Source organism: Scardinius erythrophthalmus, assembly GCF_964197995.2.
Source record: "Scardinius erythrophthalmus genome assembly, chromosome: 1".
NCBI lineage: Eukaryota > Metazoa > Chordata > Actinopteri > Cypriniformes > Leuciscidae > Scardinius > Scardinius erythrophthalmus.
This window is the reverse complement of record NC_138221.1, coordinates 11,965,860-11,988,128: the sequence shown is the minus strand read 5'-3', so window position 1 is coordinate 11,988,128 and position 22,269 is coordinate 11,965,860. Positions and strand designations below refer to the sequence as shown.

General features: G+C 38.6%; 1 protein-coding gene across 1 annotated transcript in view; it reads left to right on the top strand.

Moving 5' to 3' along the window:
- The first annotated feature begins 1,800 nt into the window (after positions 1-1,800).
- Positions 1,801-22,269, top strand: part of LOC308697913 (uncharacterized protein) — a 32,124-nt gene continuing 11,655 nt past the window's right edge. The window contains exons 1-2 of the mRNA XM_081377601.1: positions 1,801-1,854; positions 2,778-3,000. Of these exons, the coding sequence (XP_081233727.1) occupies positions 2,943-3,000 (58 nt within the window). The 5' untranslated portion in view covers positions 1,801-1,854; positions 2,778-2,942. The remainder of the gene's footprint in view (positions 1,855-2,777; positions 3,001-22,269) is intronic.

The following is a 22,269-nucleotide window of genomic DNA, read 5'->3' as shown; positions in this document are numbered from 1 at the left end:
GATTCATTATCCCATCTGCGCTGCAGAACTTTTATGTAGGCCAGTTGCATCAAGGTCATCCTGGTATTACAGCAACAAAGCGCAGGGCTAAAGAAATGATGTATTGGCCATCGATGTACATTGATATTGACGCTGAGATCTCTCGCTGCGCACCCTGCAATGCACTCAAACCTCATCAGACAAAAGAACCGCTGCAGCTCCATGAAATCCCGGACCTTCCCTGGTCTTTCACGGCTGCTGACCTGTTTGATTGGCATGGAAAGACACATTTAGTCCTTGTGGATTCATTCTCTGGCTGGTTTGAGCTGGATTACCTTCCTGACATGAGAAGCATCACGGTTATCGCACATGGGACTTTAAGCATATTCGCAGCAGCCCTCTCTATCCCCAATCCAATGGACTGGCTGAGCGTGCAGTGAGATCTGCTAAACATCTTCTGGAAAAATGCTACCGCGATCATACTGACATCTGTGCTGCACTTCTCCATGTTCGTAATCTTCCCAGAGATGGCTTACCATCCCCTGCACAACGCCTTCTTTCCAGACAAACGAGGACCTTCCTCCCAGTGACCAAGGCAATGCTTCAGCCTGTTGTTCACACAAACGTAAAGGACACCATCACAAAACAACGACTGAGGGGAAAAGACTATTATGACAGAAATGCTCATAAGCTACCTGCACTGAACCCAGGGCAAACTGTCAGGATGCAGACAGCACGTGGTTTTGACAGGTTAGCAACTGTGGTTTCCCCTGCCCAGCAACCAAATAGCTACATTGTGACATCACAAGGTGTCAAGTACATCAGGAATAGACGGCATCTCCTCCACGTCTCAGAATCCCCTCCAGCTGACTTTGAAGATGATCTCCCAGTGGTGACCAATACTGAGACACTCGCAACACCATCCAATACTGAGGGGCCCATGCGGCAACCACTGTCCCCTAAAGTGGGTTGTTACACTGACACAGAGGGCAAACGTTCACTGGTGACTCGTTCTGGAAGAGTCAGCCGTCCTAACCAATGTTACAAAGATTATGTTATGACCTGATTGAAAGGTGCTTTGCACTCTCATGTTGCCTTATAAATGGTACTCAGGTTATGTTCTGTTACTACTTAATTTAGCATCTTGCAAATTTGTGTTATGCTATGTCATTGTTTATACTTAATTTTGTATTTTGCAATTTCTCATGGTCTTTTTTAAAAGAGGGGGGATGTAGAGTTATGTGGTATTTCCCTTTAAGGCCAGCCCCTCCTCCCATGACGTGTAACAGTGAGCACGGAAGGTTAAGCGGGCAGTTCAATAAACAAGAGTTACAGAGCAAGACGGTTTCTGTGTGTCTCCCTAACAAAAGCTACAGTATCGGATAATCTTATGACTTCAGCTCAGTTATAAATTTAATTCATCTTCTTGAAAAATTGTATACAACATAAAAATATACATAAATGTAGTTTACCTTTAACAAAAAAAGTGTGTTTTTGAAATAATTTAAAATAAGAATTTTAATAAGTACAATGTAATTGATGTATAGTTTAATATCTTACCCTCGTGTTCTTTCTCTCTGTCTTCTTTTGTTGTCTTTTATTTTTCAGTTTTCAGCTAATCACTGTTAACTCTTATTTTCTCATTTGTATTCTGATGACATTGAACACATTTTTAATATATTTTGTATAGAAAGTTGTATATCATAAACATGTCACCTCTGTACTTCTTGAAAGTGCTTCCTTTCTCGTTATCATGCATCACATGAAAAAAGGAGTAAAATGAGTCTCTGATCCAAAACCCACAATAGATGGCGCTAATTCGAGCCGCCATTAAAGAAGAAGAAGAAAAAGAGTTTCAGCGTCGAGTCTTCTGAGGTGAGGAGAACAGTTCGTGGTATTTCTCACATTTACTCAACCATCACACACACTTTATACAGTTTGATTAATCGACAGACTCATTTCTGTATTGTTTTCATCGATCACAGCGATACTTGTGCGTCTTTTCTGGCGTCTTCCTACTGAAATAAACATTTAGTGCAGCATCAGCGAGCATGAGGAGAATATGTTGAGTTCATTCAGACCTGAGCGATTTTGTGTTCGTTTGTGTGATTGTCTCGATGTTTGTGTGAGAACTGTTACTGAATGTCAAGTCAAGAGTTAAAGTTTGAGATCTGTGAGTGGAATTGATGAGCTAATGAGTTTTTTAGGATTATTGTCAGTTTTGAATAACATAATGCAATGATTGTAATTACTAGAAAATAAAAATATATTTTAGATAACATTATGCTGTTGTACTTATTTAGATGAGGTGGTTAATTAAGTTTGTTTTGTTTTTAAATATTTATGTTTTATTTGTGTCAGATGGTGAGAAGCAACAGTATTTTCTTTCAATAGAGCAGTTTTACAGGCTTTTATCATGTTTCCTGACTCAAATAATGTGTTTCTAAAAGCAAACACTCAGAATAAAGTGAGATGATCTGCTGATGATCCTGAATGAATGAGTGTTGATAGTCTGAGGCTCATCAATATTAACAGATCTGCTGAAAACACTCTTTATTTCATGACAACAGTTCCTGTTTTCACCTCATTTATTATGCTGATGTCTTCAGATCTTCTGTAAATTGACACAAACAAATACAGTCTGTCTGTTGACACCAATGAAATGAGCTTTAAGGTTAGCCATAAAATAAGTTATACATTCACGTTACTTTACTTCAGACAGACATACATGCTTACATGTGATATTTAGTATAAAAACAAATTCAGGAACTCATACTATTTATTTTTTATTTTGTCAGATAAGTTCCTCCCACTGCAGTTACATCATCAGTGAAGCTCCTCCCACAGCAATTCTCCAATAAATGCTTTAAATTCCCATCAGCTACAAGTGAAGACGAGCATCAGAGCATCAGGAAAAGCTGAAATCTGCAAAGACTGAGTTTATTAAAGAGGACAGTGAGAACATGAGTGATCCAGAACCCTGCAGAATGAAACACACTGAAGATCCTGAAGAACAAAGAGGTTGGTGTTTATTCTTCATTCATTCATGATGCTGAAGAACATTCATGTTAGAAACATTCAAGCACTTCATCACATTTAGATATGCAGTTAAACTATGAAATGGTACAGAATGTTTTTTTTTTTTTTCAGTAAAGGGGTGTTTGAGACGTTTGTATATTGATTGTCAACATCAGATCAAGCTAAATACTATTTTATCTGTTTTATTTGACATTTATTTTATATCTGATTCCCAATTTGCAGCAACATGACCACCATAATAGTATAGTAATTCATTTTATAGTAACAGATATATTTACATATAGCCTAGTAATTTTCAACATAGTTTACACATTTTTCTTTTAGGAATAATCAGTTAACACCAAGTTACTGATAAAATTGTATTTGTCAAATATCATATAAGTTATAGAGATTCTTCTTACAGTAACTTTGGTAACAGGGTTGATGAATGTGATCAACACTGTGGAGTAGGGCTGCGCGATACTGGGAAAATATGCGATTTCTTGCGATATTACATTTCCACGTTTTTTTTTTTTTTTTTTTTTTTATCATTTATATATAGAATACTTGCTAAAATAAACAGGTAGGCTAATAGATATTCTTCTGATCTACATAAAGTTAACGTTACACATGCAACACTTTGATTAATGGTTGTCTGTGAGACTCTGTTATTGTTACTTGGCATTTCGTTAGCAGTTTTGGTAGATTTGGGCTTACATTCTGTAAAGCTGCTTTGAAACAATCTAAGTTGTAAAAAGCTATAAATGAAGATGACTTGACTTGACTTTTTGAAGTCTTCATATATAGGGTTGGGTATCGTTTGAATTTGAACGATTCCGATTCCTTGTTTCGATTCCGGTTCCTAACGATTCTCAATTCCGATTCTTTTAAGAGGCAGGGTCAAAAAAGTTTAGGTCAACGGTCTTTCTGAAGGAAATAGTCTGACCTTCTCCATCAATTTTAATTCTATGAACTTTTTACTTTTTATGAACTTTACTATGAATTTCTCACAGGGCTGTTTTCAACTACAATATAGATATCAAATCTATGAACTTGAATATAAATATTATAAATTATGAATATATTTTCACAGGGGTACACTTTCCTCGAGAGAGCTTTATTTTTGAAAACCTCATGAAAACACATTTACACATAAGTGTATGATGCTGCAGGTACTTAAACATGTTACCGTGCTCCACTGATGGGCTAACCTGGTGCAGAATAGCAAATAAACAATAAGAAACAACTTCACTGCGGTGCCAGGCTGGGGGTCAGAGCCAGAGGAAGAGGCAGCGGAGGACGGTTGGCTCAGCGCGTCAAAGACGGGGCACACATTTTGTTCTACTCCATGAACTCGGAGGTGCTTTATCATGTTCGACTTGCACCCTCCTATGCACGAAACAATCTTGTCGCAAATGTTGCATTTTGCCGAGATTTCTTTCTGTTTAGAAAAGTGAAGCCACACTTTGGACCGCCGACGCACGCTATCCATGTTCGACTCGCTCGGTTATGCCAACACTTTCGGTGGACGCTTCTTCGTTGGTGTTCAGCGGTTTCTTCTTCCGGTCGGCGGACTGTGAATCAAAACTAGGAATCGAAATTTAAACTTTTGAACAATTCCGGGAAAATCGCAAAGCTAGTCCCGGTTCCAATCGATACTCGATATCCAAGCCCATTCATATAGCTCCCTGAGATTGCGTTCCAGATGACTGTGGAGATTAGTTTCCTCTCGATGTGGCCAGCATTTTTCAGCACAACTTAGTAACACCGTCACTTTTGTTCACATATCGCGTTTTTTGCGTGAAAAATGGAAGCACATTTTTCCTATGCCGCGACGAGATGAGAACATCTCAACTTTTCAGAATTCCGCATGCTCACGCAGGTCATGGTTGCATAGCAACGACAGACGCAAGCGCTGGTGGAAAGGAGAAAGTGGCGCTGCCATGCTTTCCCTGCATTTTAGACGCGATATGTGAACGGCCCCTTACACAGTACCTGGCTGCATTTATGACACGTCTTCTCTACTGAAGTCAAAATGCAGTCTGTCGTTTGCAGTCTTCTGAACTGTTAGTACAGTAACTAAGTACTGTAACTGCCAAGTATTTTAGGGATAGACCTAACCCTTGGCCTTCCCGGGCTTTGGAAGCAGACAAATGTTGTGCTTAACAAACAGGAGCATTTCTGCTCTCTCTGTACCGAATCCTATTTCTATTTTCACTGACAACATTAGAAGCGGCAGAGAAGAGGCGTTCACTTTACACGCTTGTACAGGGAGCTGACAGGTACTTGCGTGCCACAGGGGCGAGGGCAGGGAAGCGGGTCATGTTGCTTTGCCAATACTGCAGCGGACTCACATTTCTGGGGATGGTGGGCTCACTCAGGTAACCATACACCTAAAAGAAATATAGACATGTGTATAAATATACATCTCTGGCAAATCATCAGGAAGTTATTATTCAACATGTGTATTCATTACACCAAATGAAATAAAATAACTGTTCATTCAATTATCTTTTTTTCTTGTGAGGCCAACACTCTGGAGTCCCAGTATATGTATGCCTAGTCATTTCAATGTAGTAGCTAGGGCTGGGCGATATGGAGCAAAAAATATATCTCGATCTTTACAGGAAAAATAACCCCCCAAAACCTACTTCAAAAACTAATATGCTTACCACATTATTTTTTTATTGAAGTGCAAATAGGTAGGCAGTTCACGTAGGAACAAAGTGCTTCTGCGACATTTTAAAAAAAAAAAATCCTTGTATATAAAAATAATAATTTAACTGTAAAATAAAGGAAGAAATAATACATATTGCACTATTTTTAATAAACCTGTATATAAATATCATTACTAATTTTGGCAAATACATTTTAAAAATGCCATATATCCCCCCAAAACTGCACAACTGTAGAGTAAAACATTAATTTAAAAAAAAGTGATAAAAATGAGTCTAAAAACTGACATGATTGTTACAAAATCACACTGTCTGGGGCCTCTGGAGAACTCAGAACAACTGCTAGCATAAGGTTTAAGGTAAAAATAACTGCCATTAAATTACAGTATCTTACTACTATGCAATTAGATAAACTGTTCATTCATTACATCACTTTACCTCTGTCTTTACCTTTTGTCTTTATCCACCTTTATCCTTTTCTCTTCTTTTTGGCACTGTATCTATCGCAGAATATAATGCTAATTTATAATGTGTCGTGTAAATTCGGCCATCCGTCACAATCAGGAAACTTTCACCGCGTGAGCTGCCAGGCCCGTTTCTACAGGGGAGCATGTTAAGTGTGAGTGTGTTAAGCGCCCTCAAACAAAAGCAATGCGGCAAGAGGCGACGCTACACAACAAATTACCAACAACTGATCGCGCGCGCTGTTTCTGACGCACTTCAAGCACTCGCTGGCCTGGCCTGGCCTGACCGGACTCGGCGGACTTGGTTGAATGAGACAACACGCGAGGGGAGGGGGAACAAAAGCACGGAGGCGGGCGGGGGCGAGCACAGCACAGAGAAGGCAAACAAGCAAAGTGGCGAAATCAGAATTAAATATAAACAATATATCGATATATACGATATGTCGTGTTAAAATAATACATATCGTGTTTAAAAAATATCTCGATATATTTTAAATATCGAGATATCGCCCACCCCTAGTAGTAGCTAATTTATAAGATTGTTTCGCCATCTATCCACTGGAGGGTGCACCTACTACCCTATCATTGGTCAGCCCAGTAGACCCATTACAAGCCTATCACTAAATTTGAGACAAGACAGACTATGAGATGAGATGCACCCATTACAGAATCTCATGACGGAGAAAAGACAGACCATTGAGATGCACCCATGTTAACCGTGGCATGCACCAGCAATCCTATAAGTTCAATAATAACTATGGACCGCAGTTTTTTCATGAGCTTTGACTGTCAATATACACTGCTCAAAAAAATTAAAGGAACACTTTGAAAACACATCAGATCTCAATGGGGAAAAATATCATGCTGGATATCTATACTAATATGGACTGGGTAATGTGTTATGAACGAAAGGATTCCACATCGTTTGATGGAAATGAAAATGATCAACCTACAGAGGATTGAATTCAAAGACACCCCGGAAATCTAAGTGAAAAAATGATGCAGCAGGCTTGTCAATTTTGCTGAAATTTCATTGCAGCAACTCAAAATGATACTCAGTAGTTTGTATGGCCCCCACATGCTTGTATGCATGCCTGACAACGTCGGGGCATGCTCCTAATGAGACGACGGATGGTGTCCTGGGGTATTTCCTCCCAGATCTGGACCAGCGCATCACTGAGCTCCTGGACAGTCTGAGGTGCAACCAGGTGATGTCAGATGGACCGAAGTACAATGTTCCAGAGGTGTTCTATTGGATGTAGGTCAGGTGAGCGTGGTGGCCCTTCAATGGTATCATTCCTTCATCCTCCAGGAACTGAGGAGGAACCAGGAGGAACCCAGGACCCACTGCACCAACATAGGGTCTGACAATGGATCCAAGGATTTCATCCCGATACCTAATGGCAGTCAGGGTGCCATTGTCTAGCCTGCAGAGGTCTGTGCGTCCCTCCATGGATATGCCTCCCCAGACCATCACTGACCCACCACCAAACCGGTCATGCTGAACGATGTTACAGGCAGCATAACATTCTCCACGGCTTCTCCAGACCCTTTCCTGTCTGTCACGTGCTCAGGGTGAACCTGCTCTCATTTGTGAAAACCACAGGGCACCAGTGGCGGACCTGCCAATTCTGGTGTTCAATGGGAAATGCCAATCAAGCTCCCTGGTGCTGGGCAGTGAGCACAGGGCCCACTAGAGGACGTCGGGCCCTCAGACCACCCTCATGAAGTCTGTTTCTGATTGTTTGGTCAGAGACATTCACACCAGTGGCCTGCTGGAGGTCATAAACTCTGGGATAATCTCTCGATATCTTTAGGTCCTAGCGCTTTGGCAACAGCTTGTATTTGGACAACAGAAGAGTTGGCAGGAACATTTTTAGTTCCCTCAATTCCCTGAGATCTTCTCCTTGCCCCACAGACCTTCACTGAATCTACAGGCTTATCAATTACTGATGGGATGGCTACATCTGTTTCAAAGAAAGCTTTTAAGTCAGGATAAATTTTATCCGGCTGACTAAATTCTCCCTCATCAGTTTTTTCTGCGTCTTTGTTGCGGTGTAATTTCTTAGTCAAAGAAGATATTCTAGCACGGACCTCATTGTTCTGTTTCTCTAGCTCTGAGTTGCGTTTAGACTGTTCTGTAGCTATTGCTAAAACGAATTCTCGGTGGCAACAAATAATGGCTTTAACCTTGTTCTTGCGAACACTTGCTCCTAGTACCTTTTTACAATCTTCCATTGACCATGCTTTGTCTGGATGAATCTCATATTTCTTTGTCAAATCCAATCTGACGGACTTCGTCACTATAGAGTCCATTTGCTCTCCCAACAATGTTTTAAATTCGCTTTCTGACCACAATGGAGCCGCACGGCCACCTTTTTTAGTAGTGGGGATCAGTCTGGCATTTTTCCTAAACATTTTTTTTGTGAGTTTTCTTTGTTACCACACAATCAAAAACACTAAAACTTCTCTCTAGTGTCTACACAGAGGGTACACTTGTTAACACATCAGCTATTGTTAACCTTCCTTGCCCAGAGCAAAGGATTTCACAAATTATCTTCCCTGCCTACACTAGCACTTTACGCTAAAAAGAACAGAAGATCAACAGAAATAACTAGCATGTAAAGCTAATTCTTCTCTGTCTGAAGCAAAGGATAAACCAAAATATTAGCACATATGCTAACCGTCCCTGATAAAGCAGAGGATAAATCTTCACTAACTTTACAGAGGATAAACCTTCTCTAGCAATGTAGAGGATAATGCAATTTCATCTCTTAAAAAAAAAAAACTTAGTTAACCAAACCCTGCAGCGGTCTGTTAACTACTTCTCTGAACGGAGCAGAGGATATCAAACTTGTACTGGTCTTTAAAGGTTCTTTGAATGGATTGAAAACTCACCAAGTCTTTCGTTTGTAGAGAAAGATTCCTTCTGGAAAAATTCAGTCTTTGAGATCTTTTTGGAGCTTGAAGTTTTTCAATCTGGAGGAAGCTGGAAAGATTCAGTCTGGCAATCTTTGTCAGATCTTTTGTTGAGCTTGAAGTTTCAAGGTTCCGTCTGGAAAGTTCATTCTTTGTTGAGTTTCAGTTTCTCCATCCGGGTCGCAGGCACCAAATTGTTGAAAACTTTTTCTTCGTCGAAGCAAGAGACCAGGAGACGTTGGGGATCACGTTCAAACAAAGTTATTCTTTATTGAGGACTTCGCTGTACGCGGCTGCAGTTCTTCCCAAATCATTCTGGCTAACATTCTTTACATGGTTTCTTTATAGGTCTTTCAGTGGGCTGTCCTTAAAGGTGCTGAACTTACACACAGACTTAGGGCTGACCACTACATCTAATCATCTAAAGACAATAGAGGCAATTGCCCCCAACTGACTTCCCCAAATGGTATAAACACAAATGGTCCCGAGAACTAAGACTATGAATGAATTGATTTTTATTAAAGTGTCTTGCACTTACGTGCCCAGCCCAATTAGGCTTAAAAGACACTATTGACATAAAACAGACATAACATAGAAAGATGACCATCATACAAAGTACATAGGAAGATGACCATCATACAGAGTACATTACCATCATTTTCACAATATAAACAAACAAAAAGAAACACTGTCAATTTAGGCCAGGATATAAATTCCTTTGCCTAAGTTTCCACGCCCTTTCCACATATCTAGCCAAACTATAAATTTCATTTTCAAAGAGCCAGCTCAACATATCCCCATCCGTCATCCAAAACAAATCAGGCTTTTTATATTGAATTCTCTCAAACATACCCATTCTTAAATCATGATATACAGGACAGAAAAACAAAAAATGCCATTCATCCTCAACAACCCTTAAATCACACAAAACACATAGTCTGTCCTCTTCTGGTACACCTTTATAGCGCCCCACCTCGATCTGCAAAGGCAACACCCCTGCTCTGAGCTGGGCACACAAAGACCTTTGTAATCTGGTTAACCAACATTTGACATAAGGCTCTGTGGAGTAATCATTTTTAAAATGAACATAGCTTCTCAATTTGGGCTTATTTAACACCTGCCATTGCCATTGCTCTTTATAGGAATTAAACAAAAACTGTCTGACCTGAGATATATTACATTGTAAGTTATTTGTAAATATATACTGTGCTTTTGCTGCTGAGAGTATTCCAAGGACCTCCATTGACCAAGGATAGTTGTGAGCTTTATCCCAATTGAAAACTTTCCGAGTAAGTCTATCTTCAGGTAGTCTAATAAGGCGATTCCATAATCTCATTACTTCCGCCTTTTGTTTCACCAAACAAGGCTCCCAACCCATATCACCCTCTAGCGCAGCTCTAGTAGTGAACCTGTGCACTCCAAGGAAACACCTCATGGCTCTGCTCTGCAATCTATTACATTCAGGAGCATCTTCGAAGCCCCAGACCCCAGCTGCATAGAACAAAACAGATCCCACCATAGTGTCAAACAGCTGTGTAAATGTTAAAAAACTAATTTCAGGGCAAAGCTTCATCTTATTAATAACTGCTCCCAGGGCCCTCCCTGCAGACTCAGACAGAACCCTTCTCCCTTCTGAAAATGTCATATTTTCGTGAAAAAGAAAACCAAGATATTTATAAGTTCTGGAGTACATAAGCTGTGTTTGTCCAAAAAAGAAATCAAATTCACTGCGTGTAACAGTCTATGTAACAGTCACACAAAGTTCAGCTCTTAGTTGGAAGATCAAAGATGGTATAAACAACAAATGTTCACGAGACCTTAGACTAGGTAACATTCACACACAGTCCAACTCTTAGTTGGAAGATCAAAGACTAAAAAACCCCTGACTATTACAATGTTTAGACAGCTGACTTAAAGCTGACTTCTGATCAGTAAATTGATGCCATCATGTTCACCTTGAATGCCCAATACAGTGTAATTCACCTTAGTTTTTCATGTGATGTTATTGTAAGGAAGTAAGATCAGCAGATCTTAAACATATTCTTAAATTTGAACCCTTCAGTATACATGGAAAATACATTTACAAAATTAGTACATAATTACAAATTCAGGTCCAAAATGTTTGTACGCGTTTGTCATAGACACACGAACTAAGTGGCTACTAAAGCCAGCGCTGGCATTTGTTTACGTCCTTGATAAAACTAAAACATTACGTCTGAAATTATACATGCAAATACATTTAAAATGATTAAGTCTTACTTACAGGTTGTGGCCCAACAACTGCTGCCTCTGGTTTTAAAGTTGGAACTGCTTCATGTTTTAGTAACAGTTTCTTGTTGAATCCGGCATTGAATTCGTGGAGATTCTGGAAGCTGTCTTCCGTAAAATGCGCAACACAGAGAGCTAAATTACGATTGTAATTTTCAGGAACATAATCAAACATAAATTTTAGCCATTGTTGACGAACTACAGCGTCCGTAGGAAGCCCGAACACAGAAGACCTGACATCTGGGTGAAAATAAAACACTTTCGACGGCATAGCTACAGCTCTCCACTATAACTCTTCCTCTTCGACAAAGCCGCAGAAATATGACCATGCCCCCTTTTTTGCATATTCCGGAGGGAGGGTTGATGTGGGTTAGTTACGTATAAAACCCGGGAAGTATCTCGTTGTAGTCCCATTCGAGTCTTTTTTGTAGGCATTAAACTTCCTGATTTTTAAAAGAAGATATCTCTGCTTACGTTGAACTTTCAGCGCAGCAACTTTGCAGATACTGTTCATACACCAGCAGCAACAGTACACAGTATTTAAAATGAAAAAAGTGAAATCGCAATCAACCACCCCTTTAAACAGAACAATTCAATTCAGATGGCAAACAATAAAATAAAAAAACAAATCATAGACTGTAAAAAATGCGCTACACATGGCACTTTAAAAACCGATTAGTTTATTTATAGTTTGATTACGGATATTTCACGTCATGTTTGAATGCATATTCGAATATCAAATAAAAAGTGACAGCCCTAATACACAGTTATAATTAGCCTACCGCGAGAGATATGTAGTGCTAGGCGTTAGGCTATTGCAGCTGACATGCAAACCAGCCATCATACACAACTTTCCCTTTTGCTCTGACTTTAATTTAAATCTGTCCAAAAAAATAGCCAGGTCTACCTGTATGCGAGCCAAGGAAATATTGGGCATGTAACACGGCTTTCTTCATCTCGAAGTTGTCATCAATCCACTGAGCCGTGAGGCTCAACATGCTTGTTTGGTTAAGGTCGGAACTCCAGATATCTGTTGTAAAACTGATGTCATTGACATCGCTGTCAAGTAACTTGGGGACGTGGGTGGCTCTACGATATCATGTAAGGCAGGCAGGGCGACATCCGTAAAGTAACGACGACTTGGCTTGTCATAGCGGGGCACATGTCATAGGTCTCAAGCACCTTGCTGAAGCCCAGTGGTGGACGAAGTACACATACCATGTACTTGAGTAAAAGTAAAGATACTCAAGGTAAAATATTACTCAAGTAAAAGTAGAAGTGCTGCCTTTAAACATTCACTTGAGTAAAAGTACAAAAGTATTTGCCTTCAAATGTACTTAAGTATCCAAGTACTATGATTTTTTTATGGCTATAATTGTCCTATTATTATTTTTGTAACAAGACTCTTGCTTAACTCAGTCTACGTGAAGACTCCAATGTCACTCTTGGCACATCAATCTATTAATAAAATGACATTAATTAGTCTATATATATATTTATATTATATATATTTGAATTGAATACATTTTTTGTGTGTTTATTTTTGGACAGAAGGGGACTGTTCCCATAAGGGATAATACATTTACAGTATTTACTGTATATATTTTTCACGAGCGTCTAGTTATAATAGGCCTATTATAAACATCCTAATGTTATGATACATTCACATAAACCTGCACAATGCCATTAAACACGCAAACACACACACACACACACACACACACACACACACACACACACACACACACACACATTTATACATATATAATATATAAATATAATTTATTTATTTATTTTTCTACGTTATGGGAGCAGCCTATTTCCGTCCAAAATTAAACACCAAAACGTATTAATGCTGCTACTCCCCAGAAAAAAATGCTATTCTATGCAAGTAATTTTAGTGTCAACGTAATAAGCAATGCTTATTATGCGTCAATATTTACCGATAATTGCTGCAATAATAGCTGCTGCTCTCTGCCCCGCTTAAAATCATTGGCAACGCGATTTGTTTGGAACTATTGATAGCTACACGAATCACGTGACCGCGCGGCGGCGAGATTGCAGCGGCTGCACACTGCACAGACCATTCGGTGAATGATATTAAAATACTGCGACTCGAGATAGATCGATTAGTGTACTAGTGTAGACGGCTCTGTATGCTTTTCAATCACTCTCGCGATGTCATAAACGGATCGGTCTGTGCAGCTCCGGTTCAAGTCGAACAAGCCTATAGTGTGTCCGTGTCGCAACCTTATACTGTCTATGGTCGCAACTCTCATAACGGCTCTGGTTCACGCAGATAGCGCCAAGGCAAGTTCAAAACAAAGCACGCAAGTTGTAGACTAGTGATTGGTGGCTCGTTTGACCAGTTAAGTTTTTATCCACTCATAAATAAAAAGGAACGACTGATTTTGAAAATGTAGTAGAGTAAAAAGTAAGATATTTGACTTTGAAATGTAGTGGAGTTAAAGTAAAAGTCTTCCCAAATTTAAATACTCAAGTAAAGTACAGATACACAAAAAAACTACTTAAGTACAGTAACGAATTACATTTACTTCGTTACTGTCCACCACTGCTGAAGCCTTTGTCTTCCACTACTGAAAACGGTTGGTCATCAACAGCGATCATCTTTGTTATTACCATGGTCAATACCTTTTGCTTCGGGTGGTCCTTGTGGAATTTCTTGGTCTTTTCCAGCGCTTGTTCTATGGGGCTATCGACTGGTGCAGCTGCCGTAGCATTAGCAGCAGCTTTCTTCCACTGCTTGTTAGTGCTGTTGCGGTTAAGAAATTTCCCTTGCGGTTATTTTGGGTGGCTCAATAGCGCGATATGCGGTATTACCGCTGTTTTTTTTTTTTTTTGGAGGGGGTGGCAAAAACCTAATTTATCCTGATTTTACTGCATACAAACCTCTATTTTTGAGTTATGTTGCATTTATTGTTGCTTTTTAACAGACAGAGAGACACGTTTTAACATGTTACATTTTTGTTTTTTGTTAAATGCCAAACAGCAACAAGAACATGCCTTTTCCCATTTAAAAAATAAAAGTTCTAAAGTAGGCTTGTTGAAACAAAAAAGTTTCAAGTTTTTACATGAAAACAAGCAATAAGAAAACGGCCTTTTCTAATTTGAAAAACGAAAGAATTGTTAAGTAGGCTATCACATGAAAACAACGTGTAGACCCAGTGTTTCCCACAGAATTAGATTCTATTTGCGGTGGTGTGGTGTTTGGGGACCGGGGTTGGGGGGGGGGGGGGCTTGTTATTAAGTTAAATATATCATATATATATATGTTTATATATACATCATATATATAAACTTTATATATATCATATATTTTTATTGACAAGTACACATTCCCATTGCCAACACTTAGTGTCAGATAACTTAAAGACTTTGCCATTGTTACACTTTCTATGCTATGACTGCTCCACAGACTTTTTGTTGCAAATTTTGCTCACACACAAACCTGGAACTGGACACACACACACACAAACTCACAAACTTACTGACACACTCAAACACAGGCTCACACACACACATTCAAAAAGACTCACACACACACACACAGATTCAAACACAGACACACACTCACACCCACTCAGACCCAAACACATACTCAGACACACACAGGCTCACACACACACACCAAACTGGACCTGGAGGTGGACACACACAGACTCAGACACGCACACCTGGAGATTGAGGTGGACAAAAACCAACACACACCAACCTGAACCTGGAGATAATAATAATAATAATATAATGTCTAGTCTGGTGGCTGTGATATGGACCTACCAACGTCCGTTGCAATGATTTTTGGAATGACTGATCGCGAGAGGAACAAATTACGTTTTAGTCGCATAACATCGGTTAATGGAAACGCCGTCATTTCGCAATAGTTGTAACTGATATTTAGAAAAAAAAAATCGCAAAAGTTTTGCGCGAATCTGTAATGAAACGCGACCGCGCTTAACATCTAGACAACTTCTCAGAGTTATGTTGAGCAACAGTGTTCATTATACTAACCATTCAACTCCGGATTGATTCTGGAATCTTCTCTGGGGGAATAAGCATTAAGCACCGGCAACAATCCGCCCTCTACATGCTCATGTTTTGATTCAGATCGTGCGGTTAGAGAAGGAGGGGCTAGTCGTGCCTCCATTGTCAGTTTGTGAGAGAGAGGGGGAGCAAGCAGCTCGAATAAAATACAATTTTACCCATATTAAATAGTTAAAAAATCTGAATCAATCCGTGGCGGTCAGCGTTGATATGTGGCGGGCCGCCACAAATTAATGAATGTATGGGAAACCCTGAGACCTAAGTGATAATACAGAGAATAAACTAAATATCACTCGGTAATGAATGTGGTTTAGACCTGGGTTATCATGTCCTTGTTTCGTGCTAGGAAAACCAGCATATTAACCTTATGTGGTTTCAGGGAGGATCGCACGGGGGTAACAATATTCCCCGCGGCACTGAAAACGCGTTGGAGTTGGAGTCGCGTTGGAGTTGATGCACTTCGACTTCGACTAAATTACCCCGACTGCAAAATAATGCATATTAATTAGGCTAAATGTGCACAGACAGATAGGCGTATATTGACGTTAAATTGAGCTGAAGCTTAGCCTAAATTTTATTTCTTCAATATATCTTACCTTTTGAAATAATTTTCGTTTCAAAATATTTATTTTAAACGAAAAATGCATTAAACCCAGCAAGCAACAGACAAGTATGCTATTGTAACAGTAGGCTATATTGTTTAATTTTTATAATTTAATTTTTATTTATTGCCTAATAACATGATCAATAAGTTAGCAAATAGTTTACATTTATAACTTACCAGTATGAGGCCATGCTGAGGAATTTGAAGTTCCGCTTGTGCTTTCGCTAGATCTCTTCTCTTCAACCAGCTGTGAGAAAATGTACTGACCAATGTGAGACACAGGCCCATTGCTCGGGCTGTGCGGTCCTTTACGCTTGCCATTGCGTTTGTAACTGCCAAATGTAAATTGTGACCAAAACAGTTCAGCCACTGCAACGATGTTGGACCCGTTGTCTGTAGTGATACAGGCCAGCTTCTTCTCATCCAGGGACCACTCTTCAAATGCGTGCCGGAGAGCATCCGAAATATTGTCGGACGTGTGGTTTTTGGGCATAAACACGGTTTCGAGGCAACATGATTTCAGAATCCATTCCATGCTGAGATAATGAACCGTTAGACTCATATAAGGTGTCATATTGACACTTGACCACATATCGGTTGTGGCAGAAAAGTAATCAACATTCATAAGCTCGCTTTTGATCGATGTCTTTACCCTGCTGTACATTTTCGGCACAGCAGTTTCTGAAAAGTAAGTTTTGCCCGGCAACTCGTACTGCTTGTCAAATTTTTGAAGCATTGACTTGAATGCAGGTTTCTCCACCGTGTTGAATGGAACCATCTCCTGAACAAGATATTGCGTTACAGCGTCTGTAAGGCATTTATGCCTGTTACTTTCACGGCTGTATTTTACAGATTTTGCAAAGGCTTCAGCTACTCCTAACTGTCGGCCGGTACCGATCTCAGCTGTTCTTTTTGATGTTGCTCCGCGACCTGATGCTTGAGGGGGAAGCTGCGCTTCAATGGCTGGATGACATTTAGCGAGATGACACCTCAAATTAGATGTATTGCCGCGTGTCACAGGAACCTTTTTGCCGCAAATTTTGCATATGGGCTCATCTAAATTCGCTGGCTCGCCCTTTTCATTGGGTTGAAAGCCGAAATGTTCCCAAACTGGCGACGTGACATTAGGTTTTGGGACGAGAGCGCCTGCCATCGTTTCAGCAGGTCTATTCAAAACAAACAAACCAGCTACAACAGTTCGCGGGAAAATAACAGTCGTAACCATATTGTATCATTAATTTATTTAACATTTAATGCACAGTGACAAATTGTAAAACAAGAAGGCCACAGCCTCATAAAAAAAAAAAAAAAAAACCCTGAATACTGCGGTTGCCGCGGTTTCTGCGGTTGCTATCCTTCCTCTGCGGTTTGCTTGTCAATAGCGCGGTATTACAATATTGTGGTTATCGCGACAGCCCTACTGCTTGTTAGCATTAGCTAGTTTCTCATATTCTTTGTAGGCTTCGGGATGCTTGTTTTTTAAGTGGGTGATCAAATTGGTTGTATTGAACGATTTGACATGAACTCCCCCTCGCATCACCCGGCCCTCACAATCATTGCATACAGCATAGCGAGGATCCTCTTCAGACACTTTGAAGAACGACCGGACAGACGACATCGTTGCTCCCTCACCAAAGGCAAAGTCAAACTGACTGACTTTTTTTGCCGCCTCCAGCACCTGCTTCAGCACATTATGTGACGTATAATGTATGCACTTGTGCAAAAACAAACATCCCCGCCCTCACACTCACATCTAAGCCTGTTGTTTTTTCTTATGAGTACAAAAGAGACTCTAAATACTCTGTTGACTTTGATCTTCCATGCAAGTTTCATACATCAATCAATCATGTTAAGTGTGTTGACTTTGATCTTCCATGCAAGTTTCATACATCAATCAATCATGTTAAGTGTGTATTTTTTTGTGTGTATACTCACAATCAATCATGTTAAGTGTGTATTTTTTTGTGTGTATACTCACAATAAAAACAGTGTTGTGCTTTTTGCCAAATAAAGAAAAATAAACATGATGCGAGTTCTGCTTTCTCTCTGTCAGTGAAGTCAATTCTGAAAGCGTCCGAAAATGAACTGTAACTCAACGAATACTCAGTCAAACAGGCATACAGACACACAGGCATGAAGCTTGAATTCTCTTCTTTTAAATGAAGTCATTTTTATAAAAAACAAATATTCTCAGTTTACGTAATACAGATGTGGCCTTCGGCAATTCGTCTCGTAGAGTCTCGCAGAATTCTGCAAGTGCTTTCGGGGGGGCTACTTAAAAATTCCCTCAATGTGTTTCGCTCCACAGAATATCCACCAGGTGGCGCATAAAAAACAACTTTACATTATATTTTTTATTTTACTTCACATTACGTCATGATTGTGAGAAAACATCCACAATAAAATATAAATTATAAATAGTAATAGACACAAATATTTACAGTACTGTATTATACAGTCATTTGAAAATATTTGTAAATCCAAAAGGTTCATCAAAGTTGTCTTAAGACAAGAAGGGGTATTGGACAACGTTTACGAATTTTTATATATGCTTTGTCATTGCTGTGGTTTCCAGGAGATGAGTGCATGCAGAATATTTAACATTGCTTTTATTAAAACAGCAAAGTGACGTTCTTGCCAGTACATAACTTTTTTTGTACAACTATTAAAATGATTGTGCAACTATTAAAATGATTGTGCATGCAATGCGCATTTATATAAGTGCAACAGATAATTTAGTGTGAGCATAATACACGTGACTCTGCCTGTAAAAACTCAGCAGTATGTTTATTGTATTTTATACACAAAATCATCCTAACATAATGAAACGCTTAAATAATGCGACTTACCCAGATTCTTAATTCGTGCAGATATTTCTTGTGTGATTGTTCTTGTGCAGATATTTCTTGTGAGGTAATGTTGCTGCACAACACATTTTATACATTTATATTTTGGGCGCATCTGATTTGCCATTACATTATTAATAAATATTTTAATTGAACTGTCTTAATGCATTAACCCTCTGGAGTCTGAGCGGTTTTCTGGGCCCTTGAGATGTTCTGACATGCCCTGACATTTGTGCTTTTTTCAGTTGCTTATAAACATATTAATGGCAAAGGTGTAAATTCACTCTATAAAGCACAAACAGGGCTACCATAATATGTGAGCCACGTGTATGTACATGTTTTAATTTTTGAGAGAATAATGTTTATGCGTGGATATTGAAAAAACTAAAAACTAAAATTTCTGAAATAAGGCCACAAAACACATAGTAAATATGTGTCAATAAGACTTTTGACCAATGGATGTCGTCGCCTATAGTTTTTTCTTCAAAATTATGTGAAAATAGTCTTGCTTTATCGTTCAAATAAAACCATACATTGATTTAAATTGATGTAAAACAGGTTTTGCTTGGAAAGCCAATATGCGAGGGGGCGTGAACGAGGAGTTGTTTTCACCTGAATTACCACCCACTCTGCATAATGATGAGCCATTCACACAGGTGTGACACTGACTGAGCCACAATACAAGGACAAAGGATATTTAGAAGAAGACTTATATTGACCATTTAAGATTTTGCTTACATCTATCTTGTACATATGTTGTGCTATTTTATTAAAAAGGTTACAATTACAACAATAATTACAATTTTAACAATATTTCAAGTGTACTCTTTCTTTGTAAAAAAAAAGAAAGATTATAGGCCTACATTTTATCTATGTATTCATTACTTTGAATATAGCCAACATTGGAACAGCTAACATCTTAGTTGATGACTTTATTTTTGACAAAAATATTAGGCTATTTTATATATAGAAATTGCTAAACAAAAGCTTATTTGACGAGGCAGTACTAAAATCTACTCAAATCTACTAAACAAAATGTTGTCTTTCATATTTCGCCTGACTGTAAAGTTGTTTTCATGAAATATTAGGGCATATAAATGTTAATTTGCAGTTTACGTTGCTTATACAAATAGCCAACATTTTATTTCAACATATTTCAGTCGATTTTTACTCATCTCAGTATAGCAATACAGTTTGCTAAAACATCATCATTCGTTGCTTATTTACTTTAAATCCAGGAAAGTTGTTAATGAAAAAATTATTAAAATTAAGATACAATTGAAACAAAACGAAATTCGTTTTAAAGAAAGGATTTGTACTTTCTGTTTTGAGGTCTCTGTGAAAGTTTGAAAGTCTTTTAGTGTTTTTTTTTTAGAGCTCGCGTCCATAATGGAGAAAAAACAGAGCGCATGCCGTTCATTCGTCAATAAACAGAAACCCGAGAAGGAAAAACTTACTAGTATTCCTCAGCTCGTATTCCTTGTATTCCTCATTATTCCTCACAGCGCTGCAAGACGGTGTAAGCAAGTAATGTTCTGAATAAACTTGTGCTTTGGTTTTCTCGAGCTGATGGGGGCGTTCACAGGATTGCGCGGATTACCTCAGCCATTTGCGTTTGAATAGCGTGCGCTCTCCGTGGGCGGAGTCACATTACATTTGAATTAGCTCTAATTAGGTCGACTGGAATCGCTCTCTTTTAATACAGATTTCACAAGATGAGAATATTTGTTTTTTATATAAATTACTTCATTTAAAAGAAGAGATTTCAAGCTTCATAAAGACATATATCACGTGTATGTGTGAGAAGTATTCACTGAGTTATGGTTCATTTTCGGACGCGTTTCAGAATGGACTACACGGACAGAGAGAAGGCAGAACTCGCTTCGTGTTTATTTTTCTTTATTTGTCGAAAAGCTCAACACTATGTTTTTATTGTGAGTATACACAAAAATAATACACATTTAACAGAATCGATTGATGTATGGAACTCCTATGGAAAATCAAAGTCAACAGAGTATTCATGAGTTTCTTTTACACTGATAAAAAAAAAGCGAGCTGGTATCGCCGGCGATACCGTCGACCTCAGGGGGTTAAGCATAAAGATTTTTCCACGTTAGTCTCAGAATGTCCGGGGTTGGCTTGAGGTCTTGCCGACAGTTTGTAAATCTTTTAAATATTCATATTCACAAAATACATATAAAGGATGGTCAACAGTTATGACTTCTAAAATAAAATAAAAATGACCAGATAAGAGGTATCTGATTGACAGTTTGACAGATGTTGTTTTAAAAATTAATTACAACATTATGGGGAAGTGGTATTAAATATTTGGTAAAACATAATACAATTATTTTAATCACGCATTTTGTTCAGTTTTGCTTTTACAAAATGTTCCCCGTTTTTATATAATTAATTTAACCTGAGATGTGCGTTATATCGCCTTTTGATAATTCTTTGTGTTGTCGAATTTTGACAGTTTCATTATTTGTTCATAATAATTTGATTCATAATTCATAATTTCTAAAAGTAGCAATATTTTAAAGAGATACAAAGACAGAGAAATGACAGAGAAATTACATTTTTGCTTTTTTTAAATTGAAAATTGAAAATTTTATTCAAATTTATTACAAGTTTATGGGGACGGTGGGTATGCGTACCCACCAGATTTCGTCATGAGTAATTTTGTACCCACCACTTTTAACTTCCGTTGACCGTTTTCGTGGTTATGAGGAGCAAAATGAGAGAGAAATTTGGTAATCATTGTCTGACCCAACAAAAAAGCAATATAATAATATTATTCATTTTATTTTTCGTTTTCGCATTTATGAGGGAAAAAACAACGTGTCAGTTTACGGTTACTGACGTGAGCGCTCTGAAAGCGGCAAAACACTGCTTTAAAACTTCCACAGAGACCTCAAACAGAACAGCTGCCTTTCTTTAAATTGAATTTCGTTTTGTATTAATTATATCTTAATTTTAATCAATGTTTCATGAACCAATTGCCTGTAAATATAGCAGACAATCACAACATTGGAGGCGCCGGCGAGTGAACTGGAGTTCGTCTCATATAAATGAACCGAAACTTAGCGTATAATGCACATTCACATCGTATTTGGACACATTTAGAAGCATTCATAATCATTACTTTTACCGGTTCTTTGTGGCAAGCTTTATGCGTGCGGTCGTGCGCTTGAGTGTGGCTATATTACGTAAACGCTCATTACTTAATACAAAGCATAAGCCTCTTCCTGGCATGCAATCTAATCTACTAGGCTACAATGTCAGTTGGTTATATCAACATATGTTAACATATTATAAACATTAATTTGAAATAACTTAAAGCGTATGTATAGTAGATTTGCTTAAATAGCATTTAAACAAAGGAACTGCAAGGGTAGGAATTAAACCCCCACACGCTGGTGAAAACTGGAAAA